General features: G+C 26.8%; 1 protein-coding gene across 2 annotated transcripts in view; it reads left to right on the plus strand.

Moving 5' to 3' along the window:
* LOC124420370 overlaps nt 1–10,458 on the plus strand; it is a 23,533-nt gene extending 13,075 nt beyond the window's left edge. Inside the window, exons 2-3 of one of the 2 annotated variants that reach the window (XR_006941155.1) lie at nt 7,326–7,704; nt 10,124–10,458. Coding sequence is in view for 1 of the 2 variants with exons in the window: in XM_046952915.1 (XP_046808871.1) it covers nt 7,326–7,546 (221 nt within the window). In the remaining variant the exon portion in view is untranslated. Of the gene's footprint in view, nt 1–7,325; nt 7,809–10,123 lie in introns of those variants that run through there. The other variant, XM_046952915.1, reaches the window with a different exon arrangement.
* The last annotated feature ends 7,505 nt before the right edge of the window (nt 10,459–17,963 follow it).

Genomic DNA, 17,963 nt, shown 5'->3' on the forward strand with positions numbered 1-17,963 from the left:
ACTAGAGACTAGACTAGAGACTAGACTAGAGACTAGACTAGAGACTAGACTAAAGACTAGACTAGAGACTAGACTAGAGACTAGACTAGAGACTAGACTAGAGACTAGACTAGAGACTAGACTAGAGACTATACTATGGACTAGACTATATACTAGACTATATACTAGACTATATACTAGACTATATACTAGACTATAGACTATACTATAGACTAGACTAGACTAGACTATAGACTAGACTATAGACTAGACTATAGACTAGACTATAGACTAGACTATAGACTAGACTATAGACTAGACTATAGACTAGACTATAGACTAGACTATAGACTAGACTATAGACTAGACTATAGACTAGACTATAGACTAGACTATAGACTAGACTATAGACTAGACTAGACTATAGACTAGACTATAGACTAGACTATAGACTAGACTATAGACGATACTATCGACTAGACTTTACTGTAGACTAGACTTTACTCTTGATTAGACTTTACTCTTGACTAGACTTTTCTCTTTCATTATCCTTTCTCTTTGTATTTTCGTGTAATATTTCTTAATCTATTTGCAAATTCTCACAATATTTCATTATCTTTTATTTTTTTCCCCTGGCAAACGCAGTTGATAAAATGACACATATGGTGGGTTCTTATCCTCCTAAAAAGGAAATGCAGTGCTATATAACACCCAATGAGGAGGCACCTTCTGGTCTAATGGCTCGTGGTACTTATTCAGTGTCATCACTCTTCACCGACGATGACAAACACATTCATCTTAAGTGGGAATGGACATTTGAAATAAAAAAGGATTGGGAATAAATTGTAAACAACAACCAATAAGAAAATTAAAAATGCAACAAAAACAACAACAATAGGCTGCAATAATTAATAACATGTCAAAATTAATAAAAAGAAACATAATTTTTTTAAATAAAAAAACAAGATTCAAAATTTATTAAACAAAAAGATACAAAAAAAAAACCTAAAAAAGTTCTAAAATTAAACAAATATTAAGATTTGTATGTATTCTAAATTGATTTTTGAAAAATCCCCTTTAAAAAACCCAAAAAAAAAAAAATTTAACAAAAAAGTGCTGAAATTTATTTGATAAAATATATATAAAGAAAAAAAAAACATTTTTTAAATATTGCTGAATAATTATAAAACAAAAAGCAATATTTAAGTAAAAAAAGTTCTCAAAAAAAAGTATTTCATATTTAAAAAAAGAAACACAAAAAAATCTGTATTAAATTTTGTATTAAAACAAAAAACATTTAACTTTTCTTAGTTTCGTAAAGTTGTCTTTTGATTTTGCCAAATAACAAGTGCTATATATATTTTTTTAAAAAACAAGTAGTTTTTTTTTACTTTGTTTCAAATGTTTCCATTTAAATTTTTCTTAAAAATAAACTATTTTTGTATTTATTTTTTCTTTTACTCTTAAAAAAAGTAAACTTTACTTAACATTTCCTTAAGTGTTGCGTTTAAATTTGTGTTATAAATTTATATGTTTTCTTGCTTTTTCAAATTATTCTTCTGTGTTTATGGTTTTCGAGTTTTTTTTTTAATTCTTCTAAATTTTTTGTGTAAAATAAAACTTTATTGTAATTTCTCAAAAAAAAAAAAAAATCTTAAAAAATAATAATAAAAAAACAACAACAAATATTTTTGATAAAAACAAATTTATTTTTATTTCTTTTCTTACAAAAGATCGACTAACATTGCCTTTAAAATAATAATAAAAAAACAAAAATGTGAACAAAATAATATTATTGTAAGAAAAATGTGTGTCATAAATAAAATCCAAAAAAAAAAAAAACTTATAACCAGCATTAATACTTATTGAAAGAATATAGAACACACTTTAGTAAGGACTACAGACTGGACTGGTCTAGTCTATAGTCTAGTCTATAGTCTAGTCTATAGTCTAGTCTATAGTCTAGTCTATAGTCTAGTCTATAGTCTAGTCTATAGTCTAGTCTATAGTCTAGTCTATAGTCTAGTCTATAGTCTAGTCTATAGTCTAGTCTATAGTCTAGTCTATAGTCTAGTCTATAGTCTAGTCTATAGTGTAGTCTATAGTCTAGTTTAGTCTAATCTCTATAGTCCACTCTATAGTTTCATCTGTAGTCTAATATATAGTCTAGTCTATAGTCTAATCTGTAGTCTAATATATAGTCTAATCTGTAGTCTAATATACAGTCTAATCTGCAATATAGTCTATTAGCCTAATCTATAGTCAAATTTACAGTCTAATCTATAGTCTAGTCAATAGTCTAATCTGTGGTCTAGTCTACTCTATTGTTTAATCTGTAGTTTAATCTAGTTTACAGTCTAATCTGCAGTCTAATCTACAGTCTAGTCTATTAGTCCAATCCATTTAGTCTAATTAATAGTCTAGTCTATAGTATAGGCTATAGTCTAGTCTATAGTCTAGTCTATAGTCTAGTCTATAGTCTAGTCTAGTCTATAGTCTAGTCTGTAGTCTAGTCTATAGTCTAGTCTATAGACTAGTCTATAGTCTAGTCTATAGTCTAATCTGTTGTCTAGTCTATAGTCTAGTCTATAGTCTAGTCTATAGTCTAGTCTATAGTCTAGTCTATAGTCTAGTCTATAGTCTAGTCTATAGTCTAGTCTATAGTCTAGTCTATAGTCTAGTCTATAGTCTAGTCTATAGTCTAGTCTATAGTCTAGTCTATAGTCTAGTCTATTGCCTAGTCTATAGTCTAGTATATAGTCTAGTCTATAGTCTAGTCTATTGTCTAGTCTTTAGTCTAGTATTTAGTCTAGTCTGGTATATTCTATAGCCTAGTTTGTAGTCTAGTCTATAGGCTAGCCTATTGTCTAGTCTAATAATTTGTTAAAAAACTTAAATATCCTTTAAAATTTCTAAGAATCGGTCCCCAGATATTTTATTTATTTTAAGCGTGGGTGCCTGTCTCTCTCTCTTTCTCCTCCCTCCAGTATTTCTCTGTTTTTTTTTTAGGGTTATCAACGAAGCATAAAATAAGGCCATTAACATATTTTAATAATTATTTTTTGTTGTTGTTATTTTATATTCCATTTTAAATATCATCTCTTGGTATTTTTATATCTCTTAGAAAATTTCACAAATTTTTTGTTATTGTTGTTTTAATGATTTTTCACATTTATTTATAGAAGAAGAAAAAAAAAGAAATGTGTTATTTTTTTCGCAACAATTATAACAAAAACAAAACAGATTTTTATGTCGTTCATGTTTTCTTATATTCTCAACACAAATGCAAAAACAAATTATATTTATTTAAATTTGAATTTAAATTTAAATAAAATGATTCGATTTAAATTTTGATTTAATAAAAAGAGAAGAAGACGGTGGAGGTTTTTCTATTTCAATGCGAATGTTAAGAATTTATTTAATAGAACAAATACGCTTGACATTCAAAGTTATTAAATATAAGAGATTTTCATTAAATTATTATAGGAATTATTCATTATAAAGAAAAGGGTTTCAGTTTAAAGCAGAAAGTTTGATCAAATTTATGATTACAGGACACAAAAATTACAAGGAATGTTACATTTGGAGGGTTGGAGGGCTTTTAAATGTTTAATATTCATTTTGAACTTAAATTAAGCTGAAATTACGAATTCCCAAAAAGAATTTTAAAATACCCATTTTGGGAATTTAATATTTTAGGGATTTATTAAGTGGAATGGTTAAATTTTTTACGTTATATTTTATACAAATTAGAAGTTTAATAAAATTTTATGTTTTAAAGGGGGTTTTCCATAATTCCCAGAAATTTGAAGATAAATCCTTTAACGGGGAACTTAAAAATGCAAGTTTTTAAGACAAATTTGTTAATAAGGTATTTTAAGAAGGTTAAGAATAGTTAAAAAATATAAATTTAACGAAATCCCTAAATTCCCAAAAATTTCTCAAAAATCCCCAATTTAGGAATTTGTTATTTTTAAGAATGCTAAAGGGGAAATGTTATATACTTAGAGAAATATTATGTAAAAGTGAGAAGCTTGATACAAGTTCATGTTTTAAAGCCTATTTTTTCATAATTCCCAGAAATTTGAAGAAAAATCCCTCTACGGGGAACTTAAAATTAGAAGTTTTTTAAACAAATTTGTATACAAAGTGTTTTAAGAAGGTTAAGAATAGTTAATAACTTAAATTTAATCCAATATTCCCATAACCCATAATTCCCAAAAGTTTCTCAAAAATCCCCAATTTAGGAATTCGTTATTTTTAGAATCTCTAAACAGTAAATATTATATATTTAGAGGAATATTATGCAAAAGCGAGAAGATTGACAAAATTTTAAGATTTAAAGTAAATTTTTTCATAATTCCCAGAAATTTTAAGAAAAATCTCTCTACGGGGAACTTAAAATTAGAAGTTTTTTAAACAAATTTGTATGCAAAGTATTTTAAGAAGGTTAAGAATAGTAAAAAAACTTAAATTTAACCAAATCCCATAATTCCCAAAAATATTCTCAAAAATTCCCAATTTAGGAATTTGTTATTTTCACTTTTTCTTAAGAGAAAATGTTATAAATTTTAAGTAATACTACGTATAAATAATAAATTTAAAAAAAAATTTTGAGTCTAAAAGCAATTCATTTATAGTTCCCAGAAATTTGGAGAAAAATCCCATTCCGGGGAAGTTAAAAAATGGATTTTTATACCAAAAATGTATATAAATATTATCAAGAAACTTCAAAATTTACTATTTACCTAAATTAAACTAAATCCCAGAATTCCCAAAAAAGTTTTGAAAAATCCCCACTTTGGGAATCATTATTTTCCTAATAAAGACACCGAAAACTGAAAAAACAACAAAATTAAAAGCATTTCTAAAAATGTAATGTGTTAAGTTTTCTTAAAAAAAAAATGTTTAAAATTTAAAAAAATTTCCAAAATTTAATTTAAGAAAAATTTTAATTAAAAAAAATTTACAATTTTCTTAAGTATTAATTTTATTAATCATAAAATTTAAATGTTCAATCACCATGTACTTGTCAATCAATATTTCAAAATTTCGCCCAAAAAACAATTGTATTTTTATAAATGATTTATTTTTCATAAATTTATTTTTATTAATTGTTCGTGTTTCATTGATTTTAAATGAATATTGAAATTATTTTTCTTTATTTTGTAATTGTATTTAAAATAGCGTTTTGTAGATTATTAATTTTATAAGTTTTTTTATAAAAATTTTCTTAACACTTGCCAGCCAATAAATGTCAAAATTAATTATTAATAGAAAATGGCAAAAACATTAAATTAGAACAAATAAAATGGGTTGAGGGATTTTTTTTTTAATTTTTCTATATCAAACTATAACAAATGACGTTTTATCGCATTAATGTCAGAAATACATTATAATTAGCGGGTTTTACTAAAAAAAATTTAAATACATTTCATTCATTCGAAGAAAATTAATCAAAACAAAAAATATGTATGATCCATCTATACTCTGTGATATAGATTTTATAGATCAACCTATAAACTTGTCCAAAGATCAGTCTATAGACTGGTCTATAGATCAATCTGTAGACTGGTCTATAGATCAATCTATAGACTGGTCTATAGATCAATCTATAGACTGGTCTATAGATCAATCTATAGACTGGTTTATAGATCAATCTATAGACTGGTCTATAGATCAATCTATAGACTGGTGTAAAGATCAATCTATAGACTGGTCTATAGATCAATCTATAGACTGGTCTAAAGAATAATCTATAGACTGGTCTATAGATCAATCTATAGACTGGTCTATAGATCAATCTGTAGGCTGGTCTATAGATCAATTTATATTCTAGTTTTGTAGATCAATCTATAGACTTATATATAAATCAATCTATAGACTGGTCTATAGATCAATCTATAGACTGGTCTATAGATCAATCTATAGACTGGTCTATAGTCTAGTCTATAGTCTAGTCTATAGTCTAGTCTATAGTCTAGTCTATAGTCTAGTCTATAGTCTAGTCTTTAGTCTAGTCTATGGTCTAGTCTATAGTCTAGTCTACAGTCTAGTCTATAGACTAGTCTATAGCCTAGTCTATTGTCTAGTCTATAGTCTAGTCTATAGTCTAGTCTATAGTTTAGTCTTTATTTTGAAACATTTACTTAATTATTTAAAAATTCGAAACTAACTTTTCTTTGTTTCAAAAAATAACAGTTATCGTTTAAAGCTGTGAGCTTATGGTTCTAAAATAATGACTACTATGTACTAAAGCTTTTACTCTTATTTGACTATATGTACGTATGTATTTTATATGTATCTAAACATGTTGCCTATATTGTGACAGCAACACTGTTAATAAACGAGAGATGTTTATATCTATCCTCTCCTTATTCCCAGAGTAGTGATGGTATTGGTTAACAAACACGTGTTGAATGTTTGTAAACAAAGAGGAAACAAGAATAACAATGCTGGGAGAAAAAGTCTATAGTCTAGTCCATAGTTTAGTATATATTCTAGTCTATAGTCTAGTCTATAGTCAAGTCTAGTCTTTAGTCTAGTGAATAGTCTAGTTTTGAATCTATAGTCTGATCTATAGGCTATTCTATATTCTGTAGTCTATATAGTGTAGTTTAGAGTCTATTCTTTAGTTTGATACATAGTCTAGTATATATTCTAGTTTACGGTCTAGTCTCCAGCCTAGTTTATTGTCTAGTCTTTGGTTAGTCTATAGTCTAGTCTAAAGTCTAGTCAATAGTCTTGTCTATAGTCTAGTCTATAGTTTAGTCTATAGCCTAGTCCATAGTCTAGTCTATAGTGTAGTCTATTGCCTAGTTTAGTCGGTAGTCTATTCTTTACTTTAGTACATAGTCTAGTCTACGGTCTAGTCTACAGTCTAGTTTTTAGTCTAATCAGTAGTCCAGTTTATTGTCTAGTCTTAACTTTTGTCTATAGTCTAGTCAACAGTGTAGTCTATGGTCTAATCTATAGTTTAGTCTATAATCTATATTCTACTTTATAGTATAAGCTATAGTATAGTCTATAGTAGAGTTCATAGTATAGTCTGACTTTATTTGTAATTTGCTTTGTTTACTGCGTATGTTTTATTTACATTTTTAACTATTTATTATTACTTATACGCCTTAGTAGCAACTATTTACTCTTTTAACTACCTTAACGTATACGTAATATTTTGAAAGTTAACGGCTTTTTGTTCGAAAATTTTAAATCTACTTTTTTTAAACAACAATAAACCGTTAGAATATGAGATACTAACAAAAAGCTTTTTCTCAATTTAATAAACAACAGTTTTATATATACTTGCTCTCTAACTTTTGCTCTCTCTCTTTCTCTCATTCAAGCATTTACTCATTATTACATTTGGCTTAATGTAAACAACAGTTATTTACCAAAGGTACCTAAGCATGCTTTTGCTTTTGTTTTGGTTTTTGTTATTGTCGTTGATGTCAACATATGGGTCACCAGCAGCAACAATGTGTGTTTTTATTTTATTTTTGTTTTTCTCATTTTTGTTGTGATGGTGTTGCTGATACACATAGTATTTCGCATGTATTTAACGTAATGTTGTTGACACTCACAGACGTATAGAAAGAAACGCCTGTTGGACATGAGTGTGTATGATAAATTTACTTTAGTTTGGACGGCGACGTCCTAACGAGTAGATCGTGGCGCTCGCAACAAAAGAAAAGCTAAAATTGCGGAAAAAATATTAAACACGGGGTAATGTGTTAATTTCAATTTTTTTTTTTTTTGTATTATAAAGGGAAAAATAAATAAAGAAAATAATAAAAAATTAAATGTGTTTGAGTGAATATGTAAGAAAAAGAGTGAAAAAATGTGAGAAAAATAAATTTATTTAACAGCAACAACAACGAAAAAAAAACAAAATTAAATAATACAAATGCAAATAATAATAATCATAATGACCAAAAGTAAATAAAGAGCGCGAATTAAGTGAAGAATTAATGAAGAAGTGTAACGAAATTTAAGAATAATTATGAATGAATGAATTGAAATAAATTTTAATTTTAAAAAAAAAGATAACAAACTGCAAGATCAGATCTAAGCAAAAGGAAATAAATTTTTATAAAAATAACCGTTATTTAAATTAAAATTTATGTGAAAAAATAAAATTAAAAAAATGTTTGTGAAGTAAAAAAAAACAAAATTTAAAGAAGAATTTAAAAATTTTTGAAATTAAATTAAAGTGTTTCGTTAAGTTTTCTCAATTATAAAATTATATTTATAATTTTTAGAATTTCTTTAAGAAAAATAAAGTTTCTTTAAGTTTTAAAAATGGCTAAAAATTAAAAATGTTTGCGGGAATGTGCTCACTATAAAGATTCGTTAAAGAATCTAAAAACATTTTTAATTTTTAACCTTTCGTTAAGTTAAATAATGTTTCGTTAAGTTTTTTAAATGACCGGAAATGAAAAATTTTTGCGGGAATGTAGTCACTTTTAAGTTTCGTTAAAAAATCTAATAAAATTTTCGATTTTTCTACTTTCGTTAAGTAAAATAAAGTTTCGTTAAGTTTTTAAATGGCCGAAAATGAAAATTTTTTGCGGGAATGTAATCACTATTAAGTTTCGTTAAAAAATCTAATAAAATTTTAAAGTTTTCAACTTTCGTTAAGTTAAATAAAGTTTCGTTAAGTTTTAAAAACGGCTCAAAATTAAAAATTTTTGCGGGAATATAGTCACTATTAAGTTTCGTTGAAGAATCTAACAACATCTTTCATTTTTAATCTTTCGTTAAGTTAAATAAAGTTTCGTTAAGTTTTTTAAATAACCGGAAATGAAAATTTTTTGCGGGAATGTAGTCACTATTAAGTTTCGTTAAAAAATCTAACCAAATTTTCGATTTTTCTACTTTCGTTAAGTAAAATAAAGTTTCGTTAAGTTTTTTAAATTGCCGGAAATGAAAAAATTTTGCGGGAATGCAGTCACTATTAAGTTTCGTTAAAAAATCTAATAAAATGTTTAAGTTTTCAACTTTTGTTAAGTAAAATAATGTTTCGTTAAGTTTTTTTAAATGGCCGAAAATGAATTTTTTTGCGGGAATGTGGTCACTATTAAGTTTTGTTAAAGAATCTAATAAAATTTTTGATTTTTCTACTATCGTTAAGTTAAATAAAGTTTCGTTAAGTTTTTTTAAATTACCGGAAATGAAAATTTTTTGCGGGAATGTAGTCACTATTAAGTTTAGTTAAAGAATCTAATAAAATTTTTTATTTCTAAACTTTCGTTAAGTTAAAAAAAGTTTCGTTAAGTTTTTTAAATGGCCGAAAACAATTTTTTTTGCGGGAATGTAGTCATTTTTAAGTTTCGTTTAAGAATCTAACCAAAGTTTCGATTTTTCTACTTTCGTTAAGTAAAATAAAGTTTCGTTAAGTTTCTTAAATTGCCGGAAATGAAATTTTTTTGCTTAAATGTATTTATTATTAAAACTCTTTGAGTAATCTATCAAAATTTTTGAGTTTTCGACCTTCGTTAGGAAAAATAAAGTTTCGTTAAGTTTCAATATTGAAGTTTTCCCTTCAATATTGAAACTCTTTAAAGAATCTAACAAAATTTCGTGCTTTCGACCTTCGTTAAGTAAAATAAAATTTCGTTAAGTTTTTAAAATCGATAAAAAGAAAAAATTTCTCAGGATTTCCATTAAATATTGAAACAATTTTTCAATTACTTCAATAAGTTAATAAAGTTTCGTTAAATTTTAAAAATTTTCATAAAATATTTAAGAATTTTCTTAAAAATTCAAATCTCCAACTAATGGTTTCTTTAACCTCTCACTTCCCTCAATAAAAATTTATTTTCAAATCTTTTGACACAAAAAAAAAACTAAATTTTCAACATAAAATAATAAATAAAAAACAAAAAAAAAAAAAAAAACAACAACAAAAAGCCATAAATTTTAAATATTTCTTTCTATTTAAAATATTTATTAATCTACGTCAATGTTTTAATAGTGTTTTAAATAAAATTTTCAGAAAATCTAAAAAATAAAATTTCTAATATAAAAAAAATTATAAAAAAGAAAATCAAAGTTTAAAAGTTTGTGTGTGTGCGTGTGTTTTACTTTTAAAAATTTTATAAAAAAAATTATACTAATTTAATTTTCTTTTATTACGGTCAAGTTTGTAGGCATCAGAACAAAAAAAAAAAACTAATAAAAATATATAAAAAAAAATTCTTTTAAAAATAAAAAAACAACAACATCGTAAAAAGTGACAAACATCTTAGAGCAGCAGCTGAGTGTGAGTGTATGCGGCTAAAATAGTATTTGCAGTTAAAAGTTTTTCTGGCCAAATTGTAAGTTTTTTTCTATAATTTTTCTTTTTAAATTTAATTTGCACTTAATATAAAGTATACAAGAATATAAAAACACCATTTCCTAGAGATTTATAGGAAATCTATAGACCAGTCTATAGATTGATCTATAGACTGGTCTAAAGATTTATCTATAGAACAGTCTATAGATTGATCTATAAACCAGTCTATTGATCTATAGACCAGTTTATAGATTGATCTAATGACTAGTCTTTAGATTGATCTAATGACTAGTCTTTAGATTGATCTATAGACCAGTCGGTAGATTGATCTATAAACCAGTCTATAGATTGGTCTATAGATCAATCTATGGACTGGTCTATAGATCAATCTATAGACTGGTCTATAGATCAATCTATAGACTGGTCTATAGATCAATCTATAGACTGGTCTATAGATCAATCTATAGGCTTGTCTTTAGATCGGTCTATAGACTGGCCTATAGTTGCTCTCGATTAAGCAACTTTTCTAGTTTTTCTTTCAGTGTCCATTAATTGCTTGCAAAATTAATTTATTATACAAATCAAATCGTACAACAAATAAAAGTTGTTTTAACAAAATAATTACATTTATATTAGATTATCGTACAGAAATAATCATGAGACAAATCAGCCTACGGCTTAATTTTCATACAAATATCAATGTAACGACATTTTAGCAAAACAAAAAAAAAAAAACACCAAAACTCTAGGCGAGTTTCAAAACTCATATGAGAAAAGCAAAAGACAAATCTGTTTGTAATTACAAATATATACAACAACAAAAACAGCAACAAAAATCTCAAGTGTTTTATTTAATATTTATTCATGTTTAATGCCGCAGAAGTAGGAGAATCAAAAAAAAACGCAACAATTGCAAATGGGGGGTGAACAAAAAAAAACTTTCAAAATCCCCAAATAATTAGAAAAGAAAAGAATCTCTTAGCAAAGTAACAAATAGGCTGTAATACAAAGAAAATAATTTATTTATGCTGATAGAGCTGAAAATAAACTTCAGAAAATACAATCAAAAAAAATCTTTTGAAAATGAAGCAATTTGTTGCAAAGTTAATGAAATGCTACGTTTACATTCATTAAGGATTTAAGAAAAATTTTTGCTGTTTTTCTTTCTTCTTTAAAAACAGATTTTTACTTTAAAAGCTTAGGTTAGCAAAAAATTAACATTTTGAACACAAAACATAAGAACAACAGTTTTTACTCCCTTTGAATTGTTTGTATTTTAGCTAAAATGTTCACAATTATTTCCTTAATTCCCTAAATGCTAAATCTTCTTAATATTGTTAGAAATTAAAGTTTTGTTAAAGTTTACTAGGCCAACTTGACGTATGATTAATACACGTGTTTCCGATTTGAGCAACAGCAGTAATTGAAGGTAATTAGGCAAACACATCCATAGAAAAAGTTTATAACTTCAACTCAAATCCAACACTTTAGAAGTTTAACAAATTTTCGTTTAAGACTAATTTTGTTTAAAATAAAGTAAATTTTTCCAAAGTGGAGTTGCCCAGACTACGGCATCATCATCTAGATTAAAGCAACTATTCCTATAGATCATCTGTCCAGACCAGAGCTGAACTTTATTTAAAGAACAAAACTTGTCTACACTAAAACAACTTTAGAGCAACTTTTTCTATATATAAGTTGTCTTGATTCAAGCAATTATTTACAGAGAAAAATGTTATTTTTTTTTTTTTTTGTTAGAAAAACAGTGCATAGACTATAGATCAATCTCTAGACTGATGATCTGATCAATTTTAATACTGGCCTACTGATCAATCTTAATAGTGATCTACTAATCAGTCTTAATACTTATCTACTGATCAATCATAATACTGATCTACAGATCAATCCTTATACTGATCTACTGATCAATTTATCTAGGGAAGATCATTCTCTGGCATCATCTCTAGACTGATATATAAATCAATCTTGAAATGGCGTTTTAGATTAATTCCTAAACATGTTAGAAAAACTGTTCTTAGACTAAAGATCAATCTCTGAACTCATCTACCGATCATTTTTTATACTGATCTACTGATCAAGTTATGGAAGATCATTATCTGACATCATCCCTAAACTGATCTAAAGATTAATCTTTAAATGGATTTATAGATCAATCCCTAAACTTGCTAGAAAACTTAATCTTAGACTAAAGATCAATCTCTGGACTGATCTACTGATCAATTTATGGAGAGAAGATCATTCCCTGGCATCATCTCTAGACTGATCTATAGATTAATCTTTAAATGGATTTATATATCAATCTGTAAACTTCTTCGAAAATCTGTTCTTATATTATAGATCAATCTCTGGACTGATCTACTGATCAATCTGCGCATAGAAGATCATTCTCTGGAATCAAACAGACTAATCTATTGATAATTATAAAATGGGTTTATAGATCAATCCCTAGACTTGTTACAAAAACTGTTCTTAGACTATAGATGACCGATCAATCTGTGGAGAGAAGATCATTTTCTGAAATCATCTATAGACTAATCTATAGATCAATCTTTAAATGAATCTTTAGATCAAACTCTAATTCATTGATAGAGCAACCTCCAGACGAATCAAAAGATCAATCTATAGACAAGTCTATAGATCGATCTCTGATCTAAAGATCAATCTTTCAATCTTATATATAGATCAGTCTCTAAACTAATCAATAGATCGATCTGTGGACTGATCTAAAGCTCAATATTTAGACTGATCTATAAAATAATCTCTAGACTGATCTATATTACAATCTCAAGACTGTAGACTGATCTATAGATCAATTTCTAAACTTCTTTTCAGACATCTAGACTTGTCTATAGATTAATCACTAGACTAGTATATAGATTAATAAATAGAATAAACTATAAACTAATACATAGATCAATCTCTAAACTGACTTATAGATCTGTTTATAGACTGATCTAAATATATAGATAAATATTTAGACTAATCTGTAAATCAATCTATAGACTGTTCTATAGATCAATCTCTCGACTGTTCTATAGATCAATCTCTAGACTGATCTATAGATCAATCTCTAGACTGATCTATAGATCAATCTCTAGACTGATCTATAGATCAATCTGTAGATAGACTGATATTTTGATCAATCTCTGGACTTTTCTAAAGATCAATCTCTAGACTGATCTAAAGATCAATCTCTATACTAAACTATAGATCAATCTTTAGCCTCACCTATAGATCACTTACTAGACTGATCTTCAGCAAAATTTTCCCATAGATTATTCGTTTAAATTACAACAACTTTTTTTTAAACATTAAATTTTTCTTATAAAATTTCAATAATTCATAAAAATTTTATATAAAATACGTGCCTTTTATAATATTTTTTTACAAATTTTATAAAAAATCACATTGATTTAAATATGAATTACAAAAAAAACTAGAACTAGAAAAACACAGACACCTAATGACCCTGAAGAAAAGTATGAATTTTTAACAAGCATTCACAGAAAAATCTAAAAAAAAAAATATTCAAAAATATATATCACATATCTGTGCTCTATCTACAGATCTATATAAATATCAACGTACGAACACAAATTATTTAAATAAACAAAAAAAAAAAAAAAAACACAAACAAAAATCAAAATAAATAATAAATTGTGAAAATATGGCCACTGTATGCCCGGCATATTGTTGTGCACATGCAAGTAAAAAAAGAATCAAAATCAAATATTTAATATTAAACAAAAATTCTAAATTCAAATACTAAATACGAATTCCATTACAAACAATTTTTTTTTTTTTTGCATTTAAATTACTTCCACTTTAACTAAGTTTTAAATAGACCATGTGTAATTTTAGACTCTCGGTAGGTTACATGCCGTAGACAGACGGACAGGCGTTCAGTTTTTTCTGCAAAAACAAAAAAATCAGCAAAAAGATCTGATCTGTCTAGTGTATCGCTTTCAAAACGAAATAAAAATTGTATAAACAAGTTTATTTGTTTTTGTTTATTTTGTGAGATTTTTACATTTAGAACGTGTTAATCTTAATATTTGTTGTTTGATTTTTTTTCTGAAAAAATTTTCGACTAATTATGAAAATTATTTAATAATTTTTAAATGTAAATGTTGTTGTTAATGTAAATTTTCGAATTGTAAATTTTTCTTATTAATATACAAAGCAGAATTGCGTTAATTATTAGTTTAGATTAATCTATAGACCAGTCTACAGATTGATCTATAGACAAGTCTACAGATTGATCTATAGATCAGTTTACAGATTGATCTACAGATCTGTCTACAGATTGATCTATTGACCAGTCTATAGATTGATCTACAGACCAGTCTATAGATTTATCTATAGACCAGTCTATAGATTGATCTATAGACCAGTCTACAGATTGATCTATAGACCAGTCTACAGATTGATCTATAGACCAGTCTACAGATTGATCTATAGATCAGTCTACAGATTGATCTATAGATCAGTCTACAGATTGATCTATAGATCAGTCTACAGATTGATCTATAGATCAGTCTACAGATTGATCTATAGACCAGTCTATAGATTGATCTGTAGACCAGTCTATAGATTGATCTGTAGACCAGTCTATAGATTGATTTATAGACCAGTCTATAGATTGATCTACAGACCAGTCTATAGATTGATCTACAGACCAGTCTATAGATTGATCTACAGACCAGTCTATAGATTAATATATAGACCAGTCTATAGATTGATCTATAGACCAGACCAGTCTATAGATTGTTCTATAGACCAGACCAGTCTATAGATTGTTCTATAGACCAGTCTATAGATTGATCTATAGACAGGCTATAGATTGTTCTATAGACCAGGCTATAGATTGTTCTATAGTCCAGTGTATAGTTTGTTCTATAGTTTGTTCTATAGACAAGGCTATAGATTGTTCTATAGACAAGGCTACAGATTGTTCTATAGACCAGTCTATAGATTGATCTATAGACCAGTCTATAGATTGATCTATAGACCAGTCCATAGATAGATCTATAGACCAGTCTATAGATAGATCTATAGACCAGTCTATAGATAGATCTATAGACCAGTCTATAGATTGATCTATAGACCAGGCTATAGATTGTTCTATAGACCAGGCTATAGATTGTTCTATAGTCCAGTGTATAGTTTGTTCTATAGACCAGGCTATAGATTGATCTATAGACCAGTCTATAGATTGGTCTATAGACCAGTGTATAGATTGATCTATAGATCAGTGTATAGATTGATCTATAGATCAGTGTATAGATTGATCTATAGATCAGTGTATAGATTGATCTATAGACCAGTCTATAGATCAGTGTATAGATTGATCTATAGATCAGTGTATAGATTGATCTATAAACCAGTGTATAGATTGATCTATAGAACACTGTATAGATTGATCTATAGACCAGTGTATAGATTGATCTATAGACCAGTGTATAGATTGATCTGTAGACCAGTCTATAGATTGATCTATAGACCAGTCTATAGATTGATCTATAGACCAGTCTATAGATTGATCTATAGACCAGTCTATAGATTGATCTATAGACCTGTCTATAGATTGATCTATAGACCAGTCCATAGATTGATCTATAGACCAGTCTATAGATTGATTTATAGACCAGTCTATAGATTGATCTATAGACCAGTCTATAGATTGATATATAGATTAGTCTATAGATTGATCTATAGACCAGTCTATAGATTGATCTATAGACCAGTCTTTAGATTGATCTATAGACCAGTCTATAGATTGATCTAAAGACCAGTCTATAGATTGATCTATTGACCAGTCTACAAATTGATCTATAGCCAAGATTGATGTATAGACCAGTCTATAGTTTGATCTATAGACCAGTCAATAGTTTGATCTATAGACCAGTTTATAGTTTGATCTATAGACCAGTCTATAGTTTGTTCTATAGACCAGTCTATAGATTGATCTATAGACCAGTTTATAGTTTGATCTATAGAATGGAAAAATGATCGCAATTCCTATTAACTGTTTTTTTTCAGGGGTTTGGCAAAGAACACTAACCATTGTAAAATTAAAAGTATTTTTTTCTTTTGTTGTTAAATATTTTACGTAATTTTTCTTATCATTTGTTGCTAATCATTCTGAAAACAATAAATTATTAAGAAAAGAAATTTGAATTTAAATTTGTTTAACGATAACAAATCAAAAAAAAAAAAAAGAGCAAATAAAAACATTTGCTGTTTACTAAAGACGTGTTTGATTGATAGATTGATTAAGCCCAAACTGATGGGTGGTGGCATTTGTAGGGAATAAAAACAATTGTGTCGGCATTAAAATAGAGAAACCATAAAATTATAATTTAATGGAAATACAATTTAATTAACGTGTTAAAAGAAATTTTCTGGTTTTTTGCTTTTATAATTATTTAGTTTATTTGTTAAGAGTAATATTTATTTGTTAAGAGTAATAAATCTTTAGATTTCTGCAGGTATTGTCAGAGTGTTGGTGTGGTGTTTTGCAAATAGTTAGAAGTGTCATTGTTGGTATATTAGCAATATAAACAAATACATTTGACAATTAATGCAAACAACAAGTTTTCTTTTTCAAACCATCTGTCAAAATGTCACATTTAACTGTCAGGTTTTAAATTAGATTTAAGCAGTTTTTTCTTCTTTTTTTAGGCCAATAATGGAGGGATTTACTTAAAGACTAATAGGCAGCAATAAATTTTGTTATAAATCTAGTGTCTTTAATTTTATTTCCCAAACTGTTTGTTTAAGTTTTATCTATTAAGTCAAGGAAATTTGTTTAATTATTAAATATAAAATTTTTATCGTTTACCACCAACCATCAATCAATTCGTCATATTTAAAAAAATTTATCAGTTTTGTTATTTTAAATTTCCTTAAAAGACTTGATAAAACTTTGTTTGGGTTTTCAGATTTTTTTTTAAATTTCTTTTAGCTTTTTTGTACCTTAATGCTTTTTCTATTTAAAATCAATTTTCTTTTTTCTCTAAAACTCAACTAACTTTCATAAAAAAGAAAATTTCTTACTTATGCTTGACACAGACATTGTTTATAATTCTAATGCTTTTTTCTTCGTTGCCCAAAAAAACATACAAAATTTTAATAGATTTCAATGTTAAAATATTTTTTTTTTACGTCTCTCAATTTCATTGTGATGATTATCAAAGTCAAAGATATAATCATAAGAAGCAGTAGAAAAAAAAGAAAAGAAAAATACAAATATATGTTTGTTAAATATTATTCATTCTTTTGCTTATTATTAAACTAAATACAACAACAAATTTATTAAATAAAATTGTTTGTTGTTGTTGTAGTAGTATTATAATATACTTAACACGCACAAAAAATGTTCTTAATAAATTGTTAATATTTCTTAAGGCGACAAGACACCGTTTGTCTATGAAATTTATAAATCAATCTATAGACTCGTCTATAGATCAATCTATAGACTGGTCTATAGATCAATCTATAAACTAGTCTAGAAATCAATCTATAGACTGGTCTATAGATCAATCATGGACCGGTGTATAGATCAATTTATAGACTGCTCTATAGATCAATCTATAGACTGGTCTATAGATCAATCTATAGTCTGGTCTATAGATCAATCTATAGACTGGTCTGTAGATCAATCTATAGACTGGTCTATAGA

Source organism: Lucilia cuprina, chromosome 5 (genome assembly GCF_022045245.1).
Source record: "Lucilia cuprina isolate Lc7/37 chromosome 5, ASM2204524v1, whole genome shotgun sequence".
NCBI classification, from domain to species: domain Eukaryota; kingdom Metazoa; phylum Arthropoda; class Insecta; order Diptera; family Calliphoridae; genus Lucilia; species Lucilia cuprina.